This window comes from Canis aureus, chromosome 11 (assembly GCF_053574225.1).
Source record: "Canis aureus isolate CA01 chromosome 11, VMU_Caureus_v.1.0, whole genome shotgun sequence".
Classification (NCBI taxonomy): domain Eukaryota; kingdom Metazoa; phylum Chordata; class Mammalia; order Carnivora; family Canidae; genus Canis; species Canis aureus.
Genome location: NC_135621.1, coordinates 58008602 through 58028177, shown reverse-complemented (window position 1 = coordinate 58028177; position 19576 = coordinate 58008602). Strand labels below are relative to the sequence as shown.

General features: G+C 37.1%; 1 protein-coding gene across 13 annotated transcripts in view; it reads right to left on the bottom strand.

Annotated features, from left to right (window-relative positions):
* ACYP2 (acylphosphatase 2) overlaps positions 1–19576 on the bottom strand; it is a 247671-nt gene that overhangs the window by 117103 nt on the left and 110992 nt on the right. For 7 of the 13 annotated variants that reach the window (XR_013389550.1, XR_013389551.1, XM_077915403.1 and 4 more), the window contains exons 2-3: positions 14590–14606; positions 13151–13260 (exon numbers count right to left, since the gene is read on the bottom strand). Coding sequence is in view for 11 of the 13 variants with exons in the window: in XM_077915398.1 (XP_077771524.1) it covers positions 13151–13260; positions 14590–14606 (127 nt within the window). In the remaining 2 variants the exon portion in view is untranslated. Of the gene's footprint in view, positions 1–4232; positions 4260–13150; positions 13261–14589; positions 14607–19576 lie in introns of all 13 variants that reach the window. The other 6 variants (XM_077915395.1, XM_077915396.1, XM_077915397.1 and 3 more) reach the window with 1 other exon arrangement.

The window sequence follows — 19576 nt, the reverse complement described above, 5'->3', positions numbered from 1 at the left end:
AATTAAAAAATTAAAAAACGTTTAAAAAAGTCCATGTTTCTATAACTTTTAAAATTCAATGTACACAAGTACCATCTAACCAAAATCTATTTTTTGAAAAAAAATTCAAAACAACACAAACACACACACACACCCCCTGCAAAAGTAGGAAGGGAGGAACTATCAATCCATGAAAAAACATGGAAGAATTTAAAGGCATATTTCTAAGTGAAAGAAGCCCATCTGAAAAGCCTGAATACTACAGGATTCCAGTTATAAGATATTATGGAAAAAGTAAAACTATGGAAAGAATAAAAACATGACTGGTTGGCAGGGATTAAGGGAGAGGGACAGAAGTATAAACAGGCGGAACATGGGATTCCTAGAGCATCAGAACTATTCTGTATGATACTATAGTGGATATGTGTCATTATACATTTGTCAAAACCCACAAGATATACAACACAAAAATGGAACTCCAATATAAACTAATAATAGTGTATTGAGACTGGCTCAAAAACTGTAACAAATGTGCTACACTAATGTACCATGTTCATAATATAAAGGAAATGGGAAGGGGTTAGGGTGGGAGCAGATGTGAGGGGGGATGTGTCGAACTCTATTTTCTTTTTTTTATTTTTTTTTAAGGATTTATTTATTTATTTATGATAGACACAAAGAGAGAGAGAGAGAGAGAGAGAGGCAGAGACACAGGCAGAGGGAGAAGCAGGCTCCATGCCAGGAGTCTGACGCGGGACTTGATCCCGGGACTCCAGGATCGCGCCCTGGGCCAAAGGCAGGCGCCAAACCGCTGAGCCACCCTGTACACCTAAAATTCCTCTTAAAAATAAAACCTAATATTTTTAAAATTAGTGCTGCCATTACACATTTCTTAAATATTATTATCTTACTAAATTCACATATCTAAAATGTAAACTTGCAAGCAAAAACCATGAACTTAAGAAGTTTTTAATAAAGATGTTATATTCCAAAGGAAAATAAACGACTTAGTATTCGAGGTCTAAAACCTGATGCGAGAACTCCACTTCCACTATAGATATTTTTTATGTTTCTAATTCCCCATTGGAATGATTTATATCAATCAGGTCACACCAAAATTTTTTTCCAAAATTACAGCTCCTCAATGAATTTTTGTCCTGAAAAATGTCCATGTCTTCTGTATTTCAGTAGGACATGCAATGGAAAACATACCTACACCCACACTCATACAGAACATTCAAAGCAACTTTCTTAATAATCCCATCTATTTGTGTAAGAAACATTGATGAATAAGGCATAAAAATGTTAGCTAAGTGCTTTACCATTCTCAGATGGAAAGTTAGGAAAAGCTAGCAATTCTGGTTCCATAGAAATCCATGTCACTAATGGTCTGCCAGAGAAAAGTTATTTTCAAAAATTTTGAATAACTTTGAATTAGACACTACCTAATTGTTTACAAAAGCCATTGCCTCATTCCAATCCACCACTGTAACAACTAGAAATTCAAAACAATGGCATTTCATAGTCAAAGCAGAATGCTATTAAAATTCACATTTCACACACATGCTAAATATCTATGGAAGAGATATACACAACTGAATTGGTGAATACATCTATTTACTTCTCTTAAACTATGAACAAATTTTAAGTATATGTATATTATCAACTCTGTATAAAACCACAGAATCAGTTGTACAGGACCTATGAGGTCACCTACGCTAACTTAGCATCCAATGAATTAGATCTTCTACAACACCCTTAACTTGTCTGACATCTACAGCACAAGTTGGCAAACTCTCTAAAGGGACAGATAGCAAATATTTGAGGCTTTGTGGTCATTAGGTCTGTTTAAATTGCTAACTCTGCCAAGGTAACACAAAATCAACAGCAGACAAAACATGAATGAATGGGCAGGCTGTGCTCCAATTAACCTTTATTTACAAAATAAGCAATAGGCCAAATCTGGCCCAAAGGCTATCTAGTATGTCAATCCCTACTGTATACCATTCCCAGTTACTGATAAAATTCCATTAGAAGTATTAGATGCCTTTATGGGAAAATTCTTAGTCAAGGTGAACTGAAATAAACTAATTCACCCATGGTTATAGTCAAAATTATCACCTTCTGGAACAACAGAGAACATTCATCTTTTTCCGGGTGTTAACCCCTCAAATATTTGACGTAAACTGTCATGATTCCCTCAAAGTATTCTTTTCTCCACTCTAAAATATCCTCAGTGCCTTCAAGCATTCCCTGTATTGTGACATAGTTCTCCAGACCACGTATTCTTTGATCACTCTCTTGAGCACATACCCAGCCCATCAGTGATGCTTTCAAGTACAGAAAGTACAGATACATGACATATGGTTTTTAAAAATATGTAGCAATCAAGATGTAATTTTAATTTTAGAATTTGGCTCAATGACTCCAAATGCAAATGCTTTTAGTTGTTTGTGTTTTGAGAGTTTGGTTTGTTTTTTTTTTGTTTTGTTTTTTACAGAACTACCATTTAGTTTTTAAGAAAAATATATTTTGTATAGATTTAGTCAAAAGTTTATGCCCAGAATCCTAACTTTATACATTAATTGTAAATGATTACCAAGAAATAGAAAATACTTTTGTTGAATTTTGGGAGGAAAAAAATTAGGTTTACTAAAACAATAGACTCGAATGGTTTCTACGCATCCAAAAATGTTGGCAGAACTTACCACCACAATTGGGATCATATAGTGCAATTTGCAAAAGAAAGCCATCAGTCATTCCTTCTGAGAAAATGAAACACAGAAGGGAAAAGAAGCACACACATCTGCAGCGAGTCTTGGGATGCTGCTGGCTCCTTTGCAAGAACAGAGCAGAGTTGCTACAGTCATAGCCAGGCCACCTCGAAATGATTGTCCCTGTTAAATTCCACATTTCAATAACTCAGGAAGAAAACCACACTCATGTTTTTAAAAACAATTTAATTCTGATTTTTGGATGCCACAGCATTCTCAAATAAGTAAATAATAAAGTTTTTAATAACTAGAAGAAAATAAGGCAATATTTCTTCAACTATAAATATACCACATTTAGTCTGACCTTACCACCTATTTCTGTAACTTCTCTTAACTGTGATTTAATTTTTTGATAATTCAGTACGTTAAACAATATATTGCACAAAGTAGACGCTAGAGGAATAAATTCACTCTCCACAATCTAAATATGTTTATTTGTAATGACATCCCAATTCATAATCTTGCTTAAGCTTGATTTACATTCTCTGATGTATGCTTCCTGCTTGCTTGTCATCACAAAAGCTCTCCCTGAATAATTCCATCCATGAACATAACTTCAAACACTATCCACATAGTGATGACAACCAAATTTATTTCTCTAGCCCAGTTTCTCTGCAGGGATGACCCATATATCCAAGAGCCTAGTGGCATTTCCACCTGGCCAGTCCAACTGCCACTAAAGCAACATGTGCTGAGATGGAGCACCATGGGTCACATAATGATAGCAAATGCTTATTTATTACTTACTCTGTGCCAGGCTCTGTGCTAAGTGCTTTATGTGGATTTTCTCACTTAATCTTCACAGTGCAATTAAACATGGCACATTTATCTCCTTCTATCTGACACCCCCATTAAAATGATAGCATCAAAAGACAAAAAATGTAGCAGACAACGTTTATTGCCTAACTACCACTGCCCGTTACCCTCCCCTTCTTCCTCGCCAAGAGAACACCAATTTTGTTCAAAGAATCGATATGCCAAACCAATTTCCCAGTCTTTTTTTGTAGCAAGCAGTATTTATATAACCATATGCAAGCCAATGAAACACTTGCAGATGTCTGTTTGGGCAAGTTCGGGAAAAGCAACACAACCATTATCCCTTCTTGCCGTCTTTAAGCCTTAATTATGGATATTCTATGCAGCTGCACTTTCCCTTTTTTTGACCACGAAGGAAGGCTGAGAGAATCACAGAGACATTGACCCTGATACCACTGAGTTATTGAACCAAGGTCAGTTACCATCTACCTCAGACTTCTTGTTACTGAGAAAAATGAGCCCCTGTTCATTTTTATCCATTCTAAGTCTGGTTCTCTATCAACTTGCAGCTGAAAATAGTTCCAGGTGATAGAGAACTATAACCTGAGCAAGAGATTTCAATAAATTAGAAGGAAAGCAGAGGTAGGGTAGGTACACAAAAAACAAAAGGCTTCAGTCTAAGTGCCTGCAGAACCAAAAACAAGGAGCAGCAAGTCAGCTTACCTCCCAACTCCACAGAAGACTCGGGATCTGGAGGCACCAGGAAGAAGAAAAGACAAGACTTACAGATTTAACATTCTGGAGGTTTGCCAGCAAAAAGGCCAACTCTTCCCAAGTCTCCACCATTCCTCCAGCCAACAGTTTAAAATTACAAGTTGGAAAATTTCCTTAAAAATATGTTGATTCTTGGCTGTCTATCCATATTACTGAGGAAGTTACTGAAAACATGATTGTAAGGAAAATATAATAAACAGAGAAGCAAAACAAGCAAACAAAAAGCAAGGAAAGGCAAGGCAAGGTGAAAGAAAAAAGAAAGGAACTTGGAGGAAGGAGAAAATGCAAAAAGCAGAAGATAACAAAACACACACACACACACAGGAGACCCTCAGGGAGAGTCAAAGAAAACAGGAACAGGGTGCTATGAAGCAGAAACAAAATATCGCAGCAGAAACTAAATTAATCAGAAAGCTGGAAGATAAAAGTGAGACAATTTCCAGAGAAAAAGGTTTGGAAACTCGGTGAGAAAATAAATTAAAATCAGGCCCGCATGGAAGTTTCAACAGGGGAGAACCAAGAGGAGAATGGGAAAGAAATTGTTGGAGACAGGTAATTCTCCTTCTCCAAGAGGCCAGCATTGAAAGTGAAATCAAAACAAGCACCAGGGCAGATGATCATGAAACACAGAAAAAGAGGGATACAATGCATATCTAAAAAGCTTCCTGAGAGGAATAAACATATAATTTCCACTCCTTTGTATGAGAATGACATCAATTCTCTTGACAGCAGCACAAAAAGTCATGGAGCTATGCCTTTAAAATTCTGAGCGGGAGAGGATTTGGGTGCAGAGAATCTTTTTTAAAGGTTGATTTATTTATCTTATTTGAGAGAGAGAAAGAGCTGAGGGAGGGGTGGAGAAAGGAAGAATCTCAAGCAGACTACCCACTGAGCGTGGAGCCCAGAGCGGGGCTTGATCTCACAATCCTGAGATCATGACCTGAATGGAAATCCAGAGTCAGCTCTTGACCAACTGAGCCCCCCCAGTTGGTCAGTCAATCAAGTATGATGACAAATGAAGGCAGACAAGGATACAAACTCTTTATCTCACATATCTTTCCTAGGGAAGCTTAGGGAGAATTATGCTTCAACAAAACAAAGGAGGGCACGTGGGTGGCTCAGTGGTTGAGCATCCGCCTCAACTCAGGTTGTGAACCTAGGGTCCTGAGATCAAGTCCCACATCTTCTCCCTCTGCCTATGTCTCTGGCTCTCTCATAAATAAAAAATAAATAAATAAATAAATTAATTAATTAATAAAATAATAAAATAAAAGGAATACATCAAAGATGATGAAAAATATGATTGAGAAAGCAGGAACCCACTCCACAGGAAAGGGACAGAGGGGAGCATCAGGATGAGAATGACAGCTGTCCAGTAGGCCTACCCTGGGAAGAAGACAAGCCTCAGGGAAGGTGCAACAGACAGGTGACAGGATGCACTTTGACATTTGAAGATAGATTGTTGTGGGTTTAGAAAAATATACAGATAGTATATAGAGTTTCTGTTAGAGAAAAATAGTAAAACTTGTAGACTGAACAATGTGAAACTGCCATCTTGTGCAGTTTTGAGAACACTGGCAGTTTCACATTGTTCAACCTTGCTTACAGGTGCCTAATATGATGCAGGAAATTGGCTTTAAATACTCTAACAATGAGAAACGCAAAAGAAAGGGTGGAGGACTGTGTGGAATAAGAATGCAAGCTTTGGTTACTGAAACTGGGCAGACACATAGGGTTCGTTGTCTCATTCTCTCTATTCACGGATATGTTTGAAAATCCCATAATAAGAAGCAGTAAAGAAAGAAAAATCATGACACCAAACACCAAAACGTGCAAGATTTCATTAATTTTTCAGACAGCTGGAGAAAATTCCACTTAGCAATACCCAGATGAAGTCCAGTTAAAGAACCATTGGGCACAGAAAAAGTCAGTGAAAGAGACCATCTACACTCGCGCTTCACTCACAGTGGGGCAGGAAATATCAGAGATGTCTCATATCCCCACTCCATCCCTTCCTTTCTGCACTGATTCTGCTGATTCCCAGACTCCATTGTGCAACACAACAATGCTCCTAAAAGCTGTCACAATTCCTTAGACCCACAATTGAATAAGACAACCATTCCTCACTGTCCATCAATTTCCTACCAGCTCGTTTCTCATTTTGTCCAAACTAGATTCCCAGATTCACCATTCTATGTGCACTTTTGTAAATGCCCTCAAGCCCTGCTCTCTCACTTCTGCTCCTTGTAGATGGCAACAACCAGCCCTGGATGAACTTCCACTTCATGCCTCCTCCGCATTATGTACCCAGAGAACTAAGTATTACTGGAAAAAATCACCTAAACCAACTGACAGGCTTAATGTTATATTTATTATCACAAACTGTAAAAACCGGCAATTTTACTACTGTTGCCATTTTAAATATGGTGAAATTACTTTAAAGAAGCAAAGTGTAAAACTGGCAGCCAATTTCACAACAAAACAATGGATGCTAGGCACTGTAATGGTATCCACAGGGTACTGAAAAAAATAACTGCCATGTTAGAATTCTGTATGCAACAAAGATATTTTTCAAGAGTGAAGGTAAAATAAAAACGTGCAGACAGAAACAAAAACTGAAGTAACACATCACCAACAGTCCAAATGAAGGAAAATACTAAAAAGGAAGTATTACCTTAAAAAGACTAGAATCAAAGGAAACTACAACTCATGTTGAAGACTTAGAGAAAGGGCAACAAAGAAATAAAGAGGGAATCAGAAAGATGAAGGTTTAAATTAATGAACAGAAAAAAAAAAGAAGTGGTCAATAAATCTAAAAGCTGTTTTTTAAAATATACCAATAGATAAATTCCTTCTGAACCTGATTAAGGAAAACGGAGGAGAAAATAAAATTATATAAGATTAGGAATTTTCAAAAAATATATAACTACAGATACAAAAGAAACTTTTAAAATATAAAATCCAGGGGCACCTCGGTGGCTCATCCAGTTAAGCAATCAGAGCTTAATCAGAGCTTAATTCAAGGAATGCAAGAGTGAAATTCAACGTGATAAACTATAGTTAATGAAAATCAACAGCAAACTCGTCTACTTGGTGAAACAAAACCATTTCAAATATAATAATCAGACAGGGATCCCCACTTTCCTATTATTCAAAATTGTCTTGATGGGTCTGCCAAATGAAACAAACCTGAAAAAAGGATACATTATTTTTTGCTAATTATATATTTGTGTACTTAAAAATCCAATAACTACAGTTTACCCCCCCCCAAAAAAAAAACTTAGCAGAATTAATGAGAACATTTGCTAATAAATACACAAAAGTCATTAGGCTTCCCTATTCTAGCATAAGCACACAGAAATAGAAATGGGAAAAATATTCCATACACAATCATGTAAAGAGGATAAAATATTGTTATGGAATGAATGTGTCCACCTCCCCCCCAATTCATATACTGATGCCTTATCCTCAGTGTGATGGTATTTGCATGTGGGGTGTTTGGAAGGTAGTTGGATCATGAGCATTGAGCCCTCATGAATGGGATCAGTGCCCTTGTAACAAGAGGCCAGAGAGCTAGCTAGCTTTCCTTCTGCCATATGAGGATAGAATGAGAAGTTGGTAGTCTGCAACCTAGCAAAGGGCTCTCACCAGAACCTGACCATGCTGGCACTCTAATCTCAGACTTCTGGCCTCCAGAACTATGAGAAATAAATCTCTGTTGTTTGTAAACCACTTGGTCTATAGGACTTTGTTAGAGCAGCCCACACTAAGACAAAGACTTAAGAATAAAGTCAGCAAAGAAAGCACAAAATCTATATGATGATAATCCTAGAACCATATTGAAGGATAAATTTAAAAATCTGAGCAAATGAAAAGACATCTATATTTTTATATGGGAAGATTTAATATCAATTCTCTTAATATCATAAAAGTGTGGAATTAAATAGCAAGTAAAATATGGGTTCCTGAAAGAGAAAAGGAACATAAGGTAAAAAGCTGAAGAAATCTGAATAAACTATAAACTTTAGTTAATCCTAATGCACTGATATTGCTTCATTAATTGTAACATATGTATCATACCAATGTGAAATGTTAATAGGGGAAAGTAGGTGAGAACTATATAGAAACTTGGTAATATCTTCATTTACAATTTTTCTGAAAATCTAAAACTGTTCTAAAAAATAAAGTTGTTGGAGTTTTTTAAAATTTTATTTTATTTTTTTAGTATTTATTTATTTTAGAGAGAGACAGAGACAGCATGAACAGAAGGGGCAAAGGGAGAGGGAGAGGATCTCAAGCAGACTCCCCACTGAGTGGAGGGCCCAAAGCACAGCTGGATCTCAAGTACACACCTGTGTGCTCTCTTTCTCAAATAAATAAATGAATAAATCTTTAAATAAATAATAAAAATTAAAAACAGACATAATTCCAACTAAACGGATGAGTATCTTAAAGTTTTTTTTTTTTTTTTTTTAAAGTTTTTTTTTTAATCTTAAAGTTTAGAGAGAAAATAAATGTCCAAGAAAGCAAATAAATCCATGAAAAAAATAGTAAAGGGAAATACCCTACAAAGCTGCTGTAATTAAATCCATATGGAGTATTAGTCTAGGAATAGATAAACAGATATAGTAGGGGACCAGAACAGAGAACCAAGAAATAAAATCCAGTTTATATATTTCAATACATGATAAAATGTTTTTCAATTCGATGGGGAAGGATTGATTATTTAATAATAGTGCTGGCACAACTGGCTATCCATCTGGTACAAAATAGACCCCAATCCCATATTATAAATAAAAAACCATTTCCAGATGGAATAAATGCTTAATATAGTAAATAAAGCATCAAAAAGTTAGAGCAACACTTACAATCTGTTTCTTAACGAGAAAGAAAAGATAACCATATTTGAGCTTATAAAAATTAAAAACAATTTATGTTGCAAAAGCTATCATAAATAAACAAAACTAATGACTAGGCAAAGGATAGATTTGGGAAAATACTTGCAAAAGAGATAACAGATAATGAGTTAGTAATCATTACCAATATAAAAAGAGCTCTTAAAAATTGGCAAGAGACAAGCAGCTCCATAGAAAAATGGGGAGAGGATGTGAAAGGGAATTAGTTCCTGAGAACAAATCCACATAGCCACAAGCATGAAGATGCTCTAAACAACCAGTAATTAGAGAAATGCAAATTATAGTGAAAAAATAATACATCACTCTACACCCAATCAGATAAAAGAAAAATTAGAGACAATAATACCAAATGCCCACAAGATGAAGAGGAAAAAAAATGTAAATTGTTTACAGCTGTTTTGAAAAGCAGTCTGACAAATATTTTTTAAATTAATAGTGCACAGACATGTCAACCAACAAACCATACTTCTGGGAATCTATCTCCCAAAAATAAAATCATCAGTAAAATATCCATTATGGCATTGCTCTTACTAGAAAAAAAGAGAGAAAAAAAAAGAGAGAGAAACAAAATGAATTATCAGCAATAAGATAATAAATAATGGTACATTAATACTGTGGAATAAATATTAAGCTGCTATTAAAAAGAATGAATTAAAGCTCTACCATTTGACTTGGATGGGTTTTCCTGGATGTATTTTTGTTTTGTTTTCTAATTTCAGTATAATTAATATACAGAGTTGTTATATTAGTTTCAGGTGTACAATATAGTGATTCAGCAACTCTATATACTACTTAGTGTTCATCATGGTAAGTGTACCCTTAATCCCCTTCACATATTCTAGCCATCTCCCCGCCCACCTCCCCTCTGGTAACTATCTGTTCTCTACAGTTAAGAGTCTGGTTTTTGGTTTGTCTCTTTTTTCTTTGTTCGGTTGTTTTGTTCCTTAAATTCCACACGAATGAAATCATATGGCATTTGCCTTTCTCTAATTTCACTTAGCATTACACTCTCTTGGTCCATCCATACTGTTGCAAATGGCAAGCTTTCATCCTTTTTTACGACTGAGTAATATTCCATTTTATATATATTTATATATTATATATAAAACATTCTCTTTATCCATTCATCTATGGATGGACACTTGGGCTATTTGTAAATAATGCTGCAATAAACATAGGGGTGCACATATCTCTTTGAGTTAGTGTTCTTATTTTCTTTGGGTAAATATCCAGTAGTGGAATTACTGGATCATATGATAGTTCTGTTTTTAATTTTTTGAGGAATCTCTTCCACAGTGGCTGCACCAGTTAGCATTCCCACAATGCACAATGGTTCTTTTTCTCCACATACTCGCCAACAATTATTTCTTGTGTTTTTTTATGTTAGCCATTCTAACAGGTATGAGGTGATATCTCAGTGTGGTTTTGATTTGTATTTCCCTGATGATGAGTGATGTTGAGCATCTTTTAATGTGTCTGTTGTACATCCAGATGTCTTCTTTGGAGAGATGTCTATTCATGTCTTCTGCTCATTTTCTAATTGGATCATTTGTTTCCTGGATATATTTTTGAATCATAAAGTGAGATGCAAAGAAGTGTATATACTATGATCCCATTTTTAAAAAGCAAATACTGATCACAAGCCAAAATTGTATGTGCCTCCAAGCGTGTATGTGTGTGTGTGTGGAGGAGGGGGGTGAATATGGAGACAAATGTGGGAGGAAGCCCACTCAGTTGCTATCCTAGATTACTGGTGGTACTAGGAAGGAACAGGGGAGCGGAGGCACCTGGGTGGCTTAATCTTAGGTTAAGTGTCTGCCTTTAGCTCAGGTCATGGTCCCAGGGTTCTGGGATCAAGCCCTGCATTGGGCTCTCTGCTCATCAGGGAATCTGCTTCTCTCTCTCCCTTTGCCTGCTGCTCTGCCTATTTGTGCTCTCTCTCTCTGTCAAATAAATAAATGAAATCTTTAAAAAGAAAGAAAAAAAAGGAAGGAAGAAACGGAGTGTGCAGGGGTTGACCAGAAAAAATGGGCAGAATGGATGATATCATTACATTTATGTTAAGGATATTAATCAAAAACCTGCTACAACATGGATTAGGATATCATGATAGGCATGAGTATCTATCCTCCCTCACAGCCCCCATTCCCAATACTTCATAGTCATTTGGTACTTTATCATCCACTGAACTACTTAGTTATGTACAACATAAGTCTCATAATCTTTTTGGCATTTTGTGGCAATCCTACTGAAAATTATCGTTTTTCAGTAACTGCTACTGTACATTTTATGAAACTGAATTTTTAGATCCCACTTTCCAAGTTGGGGTACAGTTTTATACACAAAGTATGTACTTACATGTAAAGAAATTAGAAAAAAATTAAAAATTAATTTTAAAATTAAAATTTTAATTATAAAGAAATTTAAAAATATTTACTGATTGATGAATGTCTATAAAATGAAAAACTAGTTACAGAAAAATATGCATAAATATGGGACTCCTGGGTGGCTCAGTTAGTTAAGTGTCTGCCTTTGGTTCAGGTCACGATCCCAGGGTCCTGGGATCTAGTCCCATATCCAGCTCCCTACTCAGAGGGGAGTCTGCTATTCCCTCTCCCTCTACCCCCACCCCCGCTCGTGCTCGTGTGCACATGCTCACTCTCTCATTCTCTCTCTCAAATAAATAAAATCTTTTTTTAAAACAGTATTCTATTTTCACAAAAACAAGCAAAGCCCATACTACAAATGCTTAAATACTTTTAAATGAAAAAGAAAGCTTCAGAAAGTATTCAAGAGGCCAGAGGTACAGGTTCCATCAAGGGGAGGGAAGCAGAGGGGAAGGGGCAGATTAATAGCTTTGCTTTTTTATCTCTCAGCATCTTATTACTTCACTTATTACAATAAGCAAAAAAGTATTACTTTTTTTTTCAAAAAGTATTACTTTTAAAATGTGAAAGCATTAAGTAATAAAAACAAACATAAATTGCAAACAATAAAATAAAATGAGTTAAAATGAATTGGGTATGACTTAGGGCCTATGCCATAAGATGTTGTGAAGATTAAATGAGATAAACTATGTGAAATGTGTGCCATATTGCCTAATGCTGCAAATACTCAACAAATATTAGCTATTTTTTATTTTAAAAAATGCTACAAAAGCAGTGGAATATGAAACTGAAAAGATAAGGTCTTTGAATATGACAGGGCACTACTTTCCTTACTACTGAACCTGGTCTCCTTTAGAATGCAAGGACTCGTTTTGGTAACCACACAACTCATAAAACACACTTTCATTGACAGTAAAAATAAAATAAAATTAAATAAATAAGATACTTTATAAAAAGAAGAGGACAGCCTTTTTGCCTTGAAGTATACCTTAGGAACTTCAAGAACCAAGGGCACCTGGGTGGCTCAGTAGGTTAAGTGTCAGACTCTTGATTTCGGCTCAGGTCACAGTCTCAAGATTGTGAGGTTGAGCTGCACCCCACACTGGGTGTGGAGCCTCCTTGAGATTCCCTCTCTCCCTCTCCCTCCGTACCTTCCCCTCCCTCCCCCTGCTCGCACATGCTCCCAATGCTCTCTCTCAAAAAATTAATTAATTAAAAGAATTTCAAGAACCATCCAAAGGCACTATGCTTCTTCACAACCACTTTGGATGAATGATATGTGAGCCCAGAGGTTTCCTCCACATAAGAAGAGACAAACACAATTCAAATAGATTGGAAAATGACGCCATTGCTCTTTTGGAGGGCCTGCCCTAGTGGGAAATCCATCCTAAATGTACAAATTCCATTCCCATCTCAGGATTTCCTTGCTGGTATGCCTAAGAGCACATTGGTTTAGTTATAATCTACAAACTGAATTTGTTCCATCGATACTATTCTTTGGTCCAGTGAAATATTAAAATAAGTTCATTAATCACATGAGTGCATTATTAGTCTTGCTACTTACATGGAATTGACTTTCTCTTCTGGGCCTTGCACTTGGCCTGTCACAGTGCCTTTGCTGGTATTCTTCACCCAGCCAACCACTCCTATTTTCTTAGCCTCGTCTTCCGTGTACTGGTTTTAGGAGAAAATAAGTGAAACAAAGTCCAGCATCAAAAAAATGTAACTGATAATAATTTTTTTCCTACAGTCTATGCTGAAAATTATGTAGCTGACCTCTAATCATACCTCTGTTTACAAGAACCTCCACTTAAATGGTATTTTTTATTAAATTCTACTTTCCTCAAAGACAAGCACGTTATGAGAAAATAAATGGTTAGTGGGAATTACTTCAGAAAACAGATTCCGTAATGTGTTCTGGGATCCATAAAATTCAGTTGCATTGCTCCTATACCTGCTAACACTGAATTACATTGTCTGGGTTCCAAATGATGATCACTCCAAGATTTTCAATCACTGAGGGAAAATATCGAGTTATGACCAATATACAGTATTCAATTAAAAGATTCTGATGTCTTCCATTGGCTATGGACTTGCCACATAAGGGAAGTTTAGTTCTCCTATTATTCTTTACAGTTTTTTAAAATTTCTCTTCTCAGTTCCAAATTCCATTATGCTAATGACAAATAAAAACCTAGCAACATTTTTATTTTGAACTATTTTAACTACATCATACTAAATTTTTGTGGATCCTGTCTACTGGAACTTTTTTAAAACATGGTCTTGGAGGTCAGAGTGACCAAGAATCTATACGTTCTATAGCCCCAACTAAACAGAGATGGTTATATCTAGGATTTATGTAGGAGCTAGCTCTGAAAATAATAACGAAAAAAGAGACAATCTGAAGTGTGAGGCAGGGGACTATCTCAAAATGAGGAGACTTTAATGGTTGGGAACATCCTAAATCCTCGGAGTTTAGGAACAGAGAGCTAATCTAGTGACTGTCAGCTCAGACAGTCTGTGAAAAATACGTGCACGTTTTACTTTCAGGAAAGGAGTATATTAACAAAATTAAAATGTTAAAATCAATAAGGAGTCTCAACTTCTAAAAACCTTTATGCAACATGAGCACTTTTCATTGTGCAATTCAAGATATAGACATTTGCCTGGCAGTTTTCTTCCATCCAGAACAAGGGGCAGATCCCATATTTTATATTCAGCGTACCTAACCAGAATGTTTAATTTGATTATCCCAGTAGAGGTGCTTTTGAAATTCATACAAAACATTAGCTACAAACTAGGCAGGCTGTAACGTTTTTGATATACTACTTTTAAAAGACAACTTTAATAAAAAAATTCTCAAGCAGTAATTTGGAAGAAATACAAATAGTTCATTTACTGTCAAGGATAGAAAATAAGCAGTAGACTAGCATTAAATAGAAAACTGCTCTATCTCTGTAAATAGAAATAATAAATAGAAAAAATAGCAAAAAATTGACTTACCATTCTGAAGCAAACACCTGTATAAAAAAGAAATAAAAAGAAATGTCAGTTTGTCTACCTTTAAAAACATTATGTATTTCCTGACCTTTCATTTACTTTATTAAATAGTAAGTAAATGAAATGAACAAAAATGTTCATATCTGTACATACTCAGAAAGTGTTTTTTAAATTATTTTCTTTTAAAATAAAAACAGAAAAGGCTATTTTTGCAGAAACCTAGTAATATTCTGAAACCAAAGAATCACGAAAAGCCACACTGCATATTCATTCTTTTTCAAAAGGATAAATAAAACAAAATACTTATTACCACGGACAGTTAAGTATATTTGACATACAATTTACCCATCCTCAGCTTTTAGAATTCCTTTTTTAAATGCAAGGACTAAATTCAAATTTGAATGCAATAAAACATTTCTGTTTTTATTTTAATTCCATATTCTGGAAAAACCCAAACTATGGGACAGGAAACGAATCAGCAGTTGCCAAGGGCTGGGGGAAGGAATGCTGTAGAGAGGCAAGAGAGAGCTTACTGGAGTGAAGGCACTGCCCTGCATCTCAACTGCGGTGGTTGCTACATGACTATATGTGTTTTTCAAAACTCATTAAACTATACACTAAAAAGTGTGAATGTTACTGAACTTAAATTACACAACTGAAAAAGAAAAGTTTAAATACATTGGGAAATCGTAAGTGATAGATCAAACCAACATCCAAAGAGGTCAAAAGATGGAGCCTATCCATACAACAGTGGAGCCTACTTAAAAAGATCCAGAAGGATCGATGGCTTAGATAATGTTGTGCATCGTGTAAGCAGATCCATAATAGCAGGGGGTGTCAACTGTTTCCTGATGATAAGCATATTGTGGTATCAAACGAATATGAAGAGAAAGAGGAGTAAGGCGATAAAGACAGGATATATCACAAATGGAATTTTTATAGGGCTATAAAAATATTTTAAAAGATACATGTAAAAGGAGGAGAAACGATGAGTGGCAAGCATTGATCTGAAGGGGAGTCAGAAAGGCAATTTGTTACACAGACGGAAGGAAAGACAGCAGCTTGTAGATATGCAAGGAACTGGAAGAAAAACCACAGAGCAACTTCAGCTAAGGCCGACCATGGAGGAGAGAGGGACAGAACAGGAGAGAACACAGGCAGGTCTGTGAAAAGTGTGCAGCCTTTTATTTGTAAGCTTGAGAGGATCCCAAAGGATGCTGGCCAGGAAGGTGGGCTGCTTGGGCCTGGGATGAGCTGTGCCCATTCCCCTGAGGTCCTCAACAGCCAGCAGCCCCCTATGATGTCAGCATTAGGAAAAGCAGGCCTGGCAACTGAAGTAAACAGAAATTGGAAACATCTGGTCCAGCTCTTGCCTATTCAACGAGTAGCCCAATGCCTGGCAGCGCCAACAGAGCTGGGGTCTCAGCTCATCTTATCCTCAGGCCCTACCCCAGCCCTACGGAGGCAGAAACTGCAGGTGAAGTCCTGGAATCTGGTCTCCACAGGCTCTCCAGGTGGTTCCCACGCCCACTGAAATGTAGAACCAGTGGGTGGCGTTACCTTAATGGAAGGCCTGGGAAAGGTCTGCAAAGGATCTTGATTTCCCATCAAGAATTGCAACATAAAGGGAAAAGTCTCGTAGGGTATCTCAGATCTGATGCACGACGACCGGTTGACGTCGTTCCAATCATGTTGGCAATAAATCACGTTCCCTCACCTATTTTACAAGTCGGCAGCACTACAGGAGAGGAGCTGCAGACAATGAAAAGGCAAAAACCCCTCCCCTGTGCCCTCCTTGGACCTGGTGCTGGAGCAGCCCAGGCAACCGGTCACTTATTTGCCACTTAGTTACATATTCAGAACCATGTCACTACACTCACTTTACAAATTATTTCTAGCCCCAAACTTCATTTAAGACTTAAAAGAAAAGAAAAAAAAAAGTTGATTCTGTTTCAACTATCTCTAGAGAAATGAGTAATGCCCAAACTTCATTTAAGACTTAAAAGAAAAAAGAAGTTGATTCTGTTTCAACTATCTCCAGAAAAATGGGTAATAGTGTTTTTATGCCCTAGTCCAAATTATCATGAACTCTCAACAGCTTCCTTATCTAGCCCTCCTGCTTCTAGCTCTGCCCTTCTGCAGTCTACTCTCTATAAAACACCCAAGGTGATATTCCTTTCTTAAGTAAATGTCCTATCACTTTCTTCTTCCCCAGCCTAAAACCTCCACTGGCCGGCCATTGCACCCAAAAGGTGTCCTACTTGCCACAGCCTCTGGACCCCGCCTGATGAGTCTACCTCATATTTTAGGACTGCCCTCTTTGCTTGCTCCATTTCGCCAAATTTGCCTGCTTCGTGCTCTTCAACATGCCAAGCATATTCCTGTCTCACAGCCTTTGCATGTACTATTCTCTCTGCCTGAAATGCTCTTCCCCCTTCTTCTCACTGCTAACTCCATTTCATTATTCATGTCTCTGCACAATGTCATCTCCTTAGAAATATTGATGATGGATAGTTGGCAGAAAGCCAGTCAGGGACAAGGGGGCCCACCCTAAGAGGAAACCACCCTTAAAAGGATTTTACACTACCCTGGAAGGAGCCCTCCACCCCTTCCCATGTGATAGGTAGATGACAAAAACTTGATTGGGTGACAGGCGAATAGGTTAATCAGATTAAAACAGCCTGCCGACAGGCCTATAAACTCTAAGCCGTAGACTTAGAAACTGCTGGCAACCCTCTCGGGTCCTCTCCCTCTTCAGGAGCTCTGTACTATCACTAGGTAAGTTTTGTTTTAGTCTCACTCCATAAGCTTTGCTCGGCTGCCCCCCACTCTTCCTCTGGTCTACCTCTACATTCTTCAAAGTGGCATGACCAAGAACCATAGGCACTAAAGGAAAAGAAATCCTGTAACAACATGTCCCCTGACCAATTCATCTAAAACAGCAATGCATCCCATATGTTTCCTATATATGCAAAGTACTGATTACCATGTGACATTACAAAGGTGATATTCCTTTCTTAAGTAAATGTTTACTTTCTAAAATTTCCTGTCTTCCCTATAAGTTCCATTAGGGCATGATTTTTTTCTGTCTTGTTCAACACATGTTCCTGGCACCTAGATAAGAGCTTGGCACGTAGCTGTTGAATAATGAATGAAAGATAAACCAGCTGATAAATATTTAAGTGAACTATTTAACTCTTCTGCAATAATTCATTACTAATATTGCAAATATACATATAAGTATATTGATTAGACTTTAAGTCTCATTCAAAGTGATAATAAATTTATTGCATTCCAGAGCTAGAAGGAATCTCAAGAATTCTATGTTGATTCTAGCAGAACTTTACGTAAATGATAATACACAGTGTCATAAAAATTAGTAATGGGAAATTTTACTAAAACGGAGTCAGGAGGTTTCAGCAGGAGGAGCTCTCACACCCTATGACTCAGTCCACTGCATACCCAACAGGAAGTGAGGAACATGACCTTACAGCGGCTTGACCTTGAAGATGGATCCTACTCTACTACTCCAACCTAAGGAAGAAAGGCTTTCCTTACCTCCCTCCACCCCCTGCCTCTCCTGGTCCCCCTCACCCCCACAATGCTCAGCCAATGAGAAGCCACCATACTCGGAATTCCCAGTTTACCCCAAGTCTTGATGGAGACTTGAGTCCAGTTTACTGGACTTTCCTTTTATTCACAACAGCCTTCCTTGGCACCTGGGTGGCTTAGTCAGTCAAGCTTCTGCCTTGAGCTCAGGTCATGATCTCGGGGTCCTGGATTGAGTCCCGCATCAGGCTCCCTGCTCAGCTAGGAGTCTGCTTCTCCTTATACCCTTCCTCCCTGCTCACACGCTCTCTCTCTCAAATAAGTAAATAAAATATTTAAAAAATAATAATAACAGCCTTCCCAATATACCCCTTTTCTCCTTAAAAAAGCATGCCTCTCCTTTGTTGCCCCGACTCTTCCAAGGTTATGTGCCACCTTGTTTATTCTCTTTTATTCCCAAATAAACTATTTTTTTGCTTGTGAAATAACTGGCAGTTTTACTTTTAAAGTTAACAGTACGTGTATACACACATATTTAGTATATAATATAAAGGATAGCACGAAGCCACTAGATCATGCCTAAGTTGACAAAACCAGAAATACTAATATCAGCATGTTTTATAAATAAAGACAGAACAACCACAAGAATGGAAAAACAAAACGGTTAAATTGGTCATCTTATAGAACTTACAGGATTTGAGATAAAAGCCTGGAGCAGGATCTGGTGGCTCTATTTATAATTATGAGTGATAAGGGCACACACAAATTTATTGAACAAATCCTAAAACAGTAGAACTAAAGGACTACCATTTAAATTTAAGAGACATAATTTTAGGCTAAGTGCATACAGCTTGACAAACTGGGTAGAAAACGGAAGTGATGCCCATGACTGTAGGCAGTGACAGAGGGATGAAAAGCCTAAGACTGAAATAAATCAGGTATGAAAAGATTCAATACGGACTTAACAGAAACTTAGCTTGTCTTGGCTATAGATCTAATGTTTTGAGGTTGACAACCATGGAGATCAAAGATTTCCTGAACTATGTCCTACTACCTGGGAATGAATGTAATAATTACTCTGTTAAATTTCTTTAATATACGAATTATGGGTGGTAGACAGTGCTAGCTGCCTACACAAAATCCATTCTCCCTTTTACCTTTCTAAAAGGCTCTGATTTTACTTAGGCATGTTGCCTTTCTAGATTTCCCATCTTCCTTGTAAGAAAAGATGTGAGCCACGTCACTGGTTGAGGGCTTCAGGAAACCTTGTTGACAGGACTGGCTCAGCCAGTGGTTTCATCCTTATAACCTCCCTCTTCCTGAAGGGTGAATATCATGCATTCATTAACGGAATATAGGGTGTATATCTGTAGGGTGAATATCATGTATTCATATGTGGAATATAGGGTGAATGTCATATAGGGTAAATATCATGATGGAG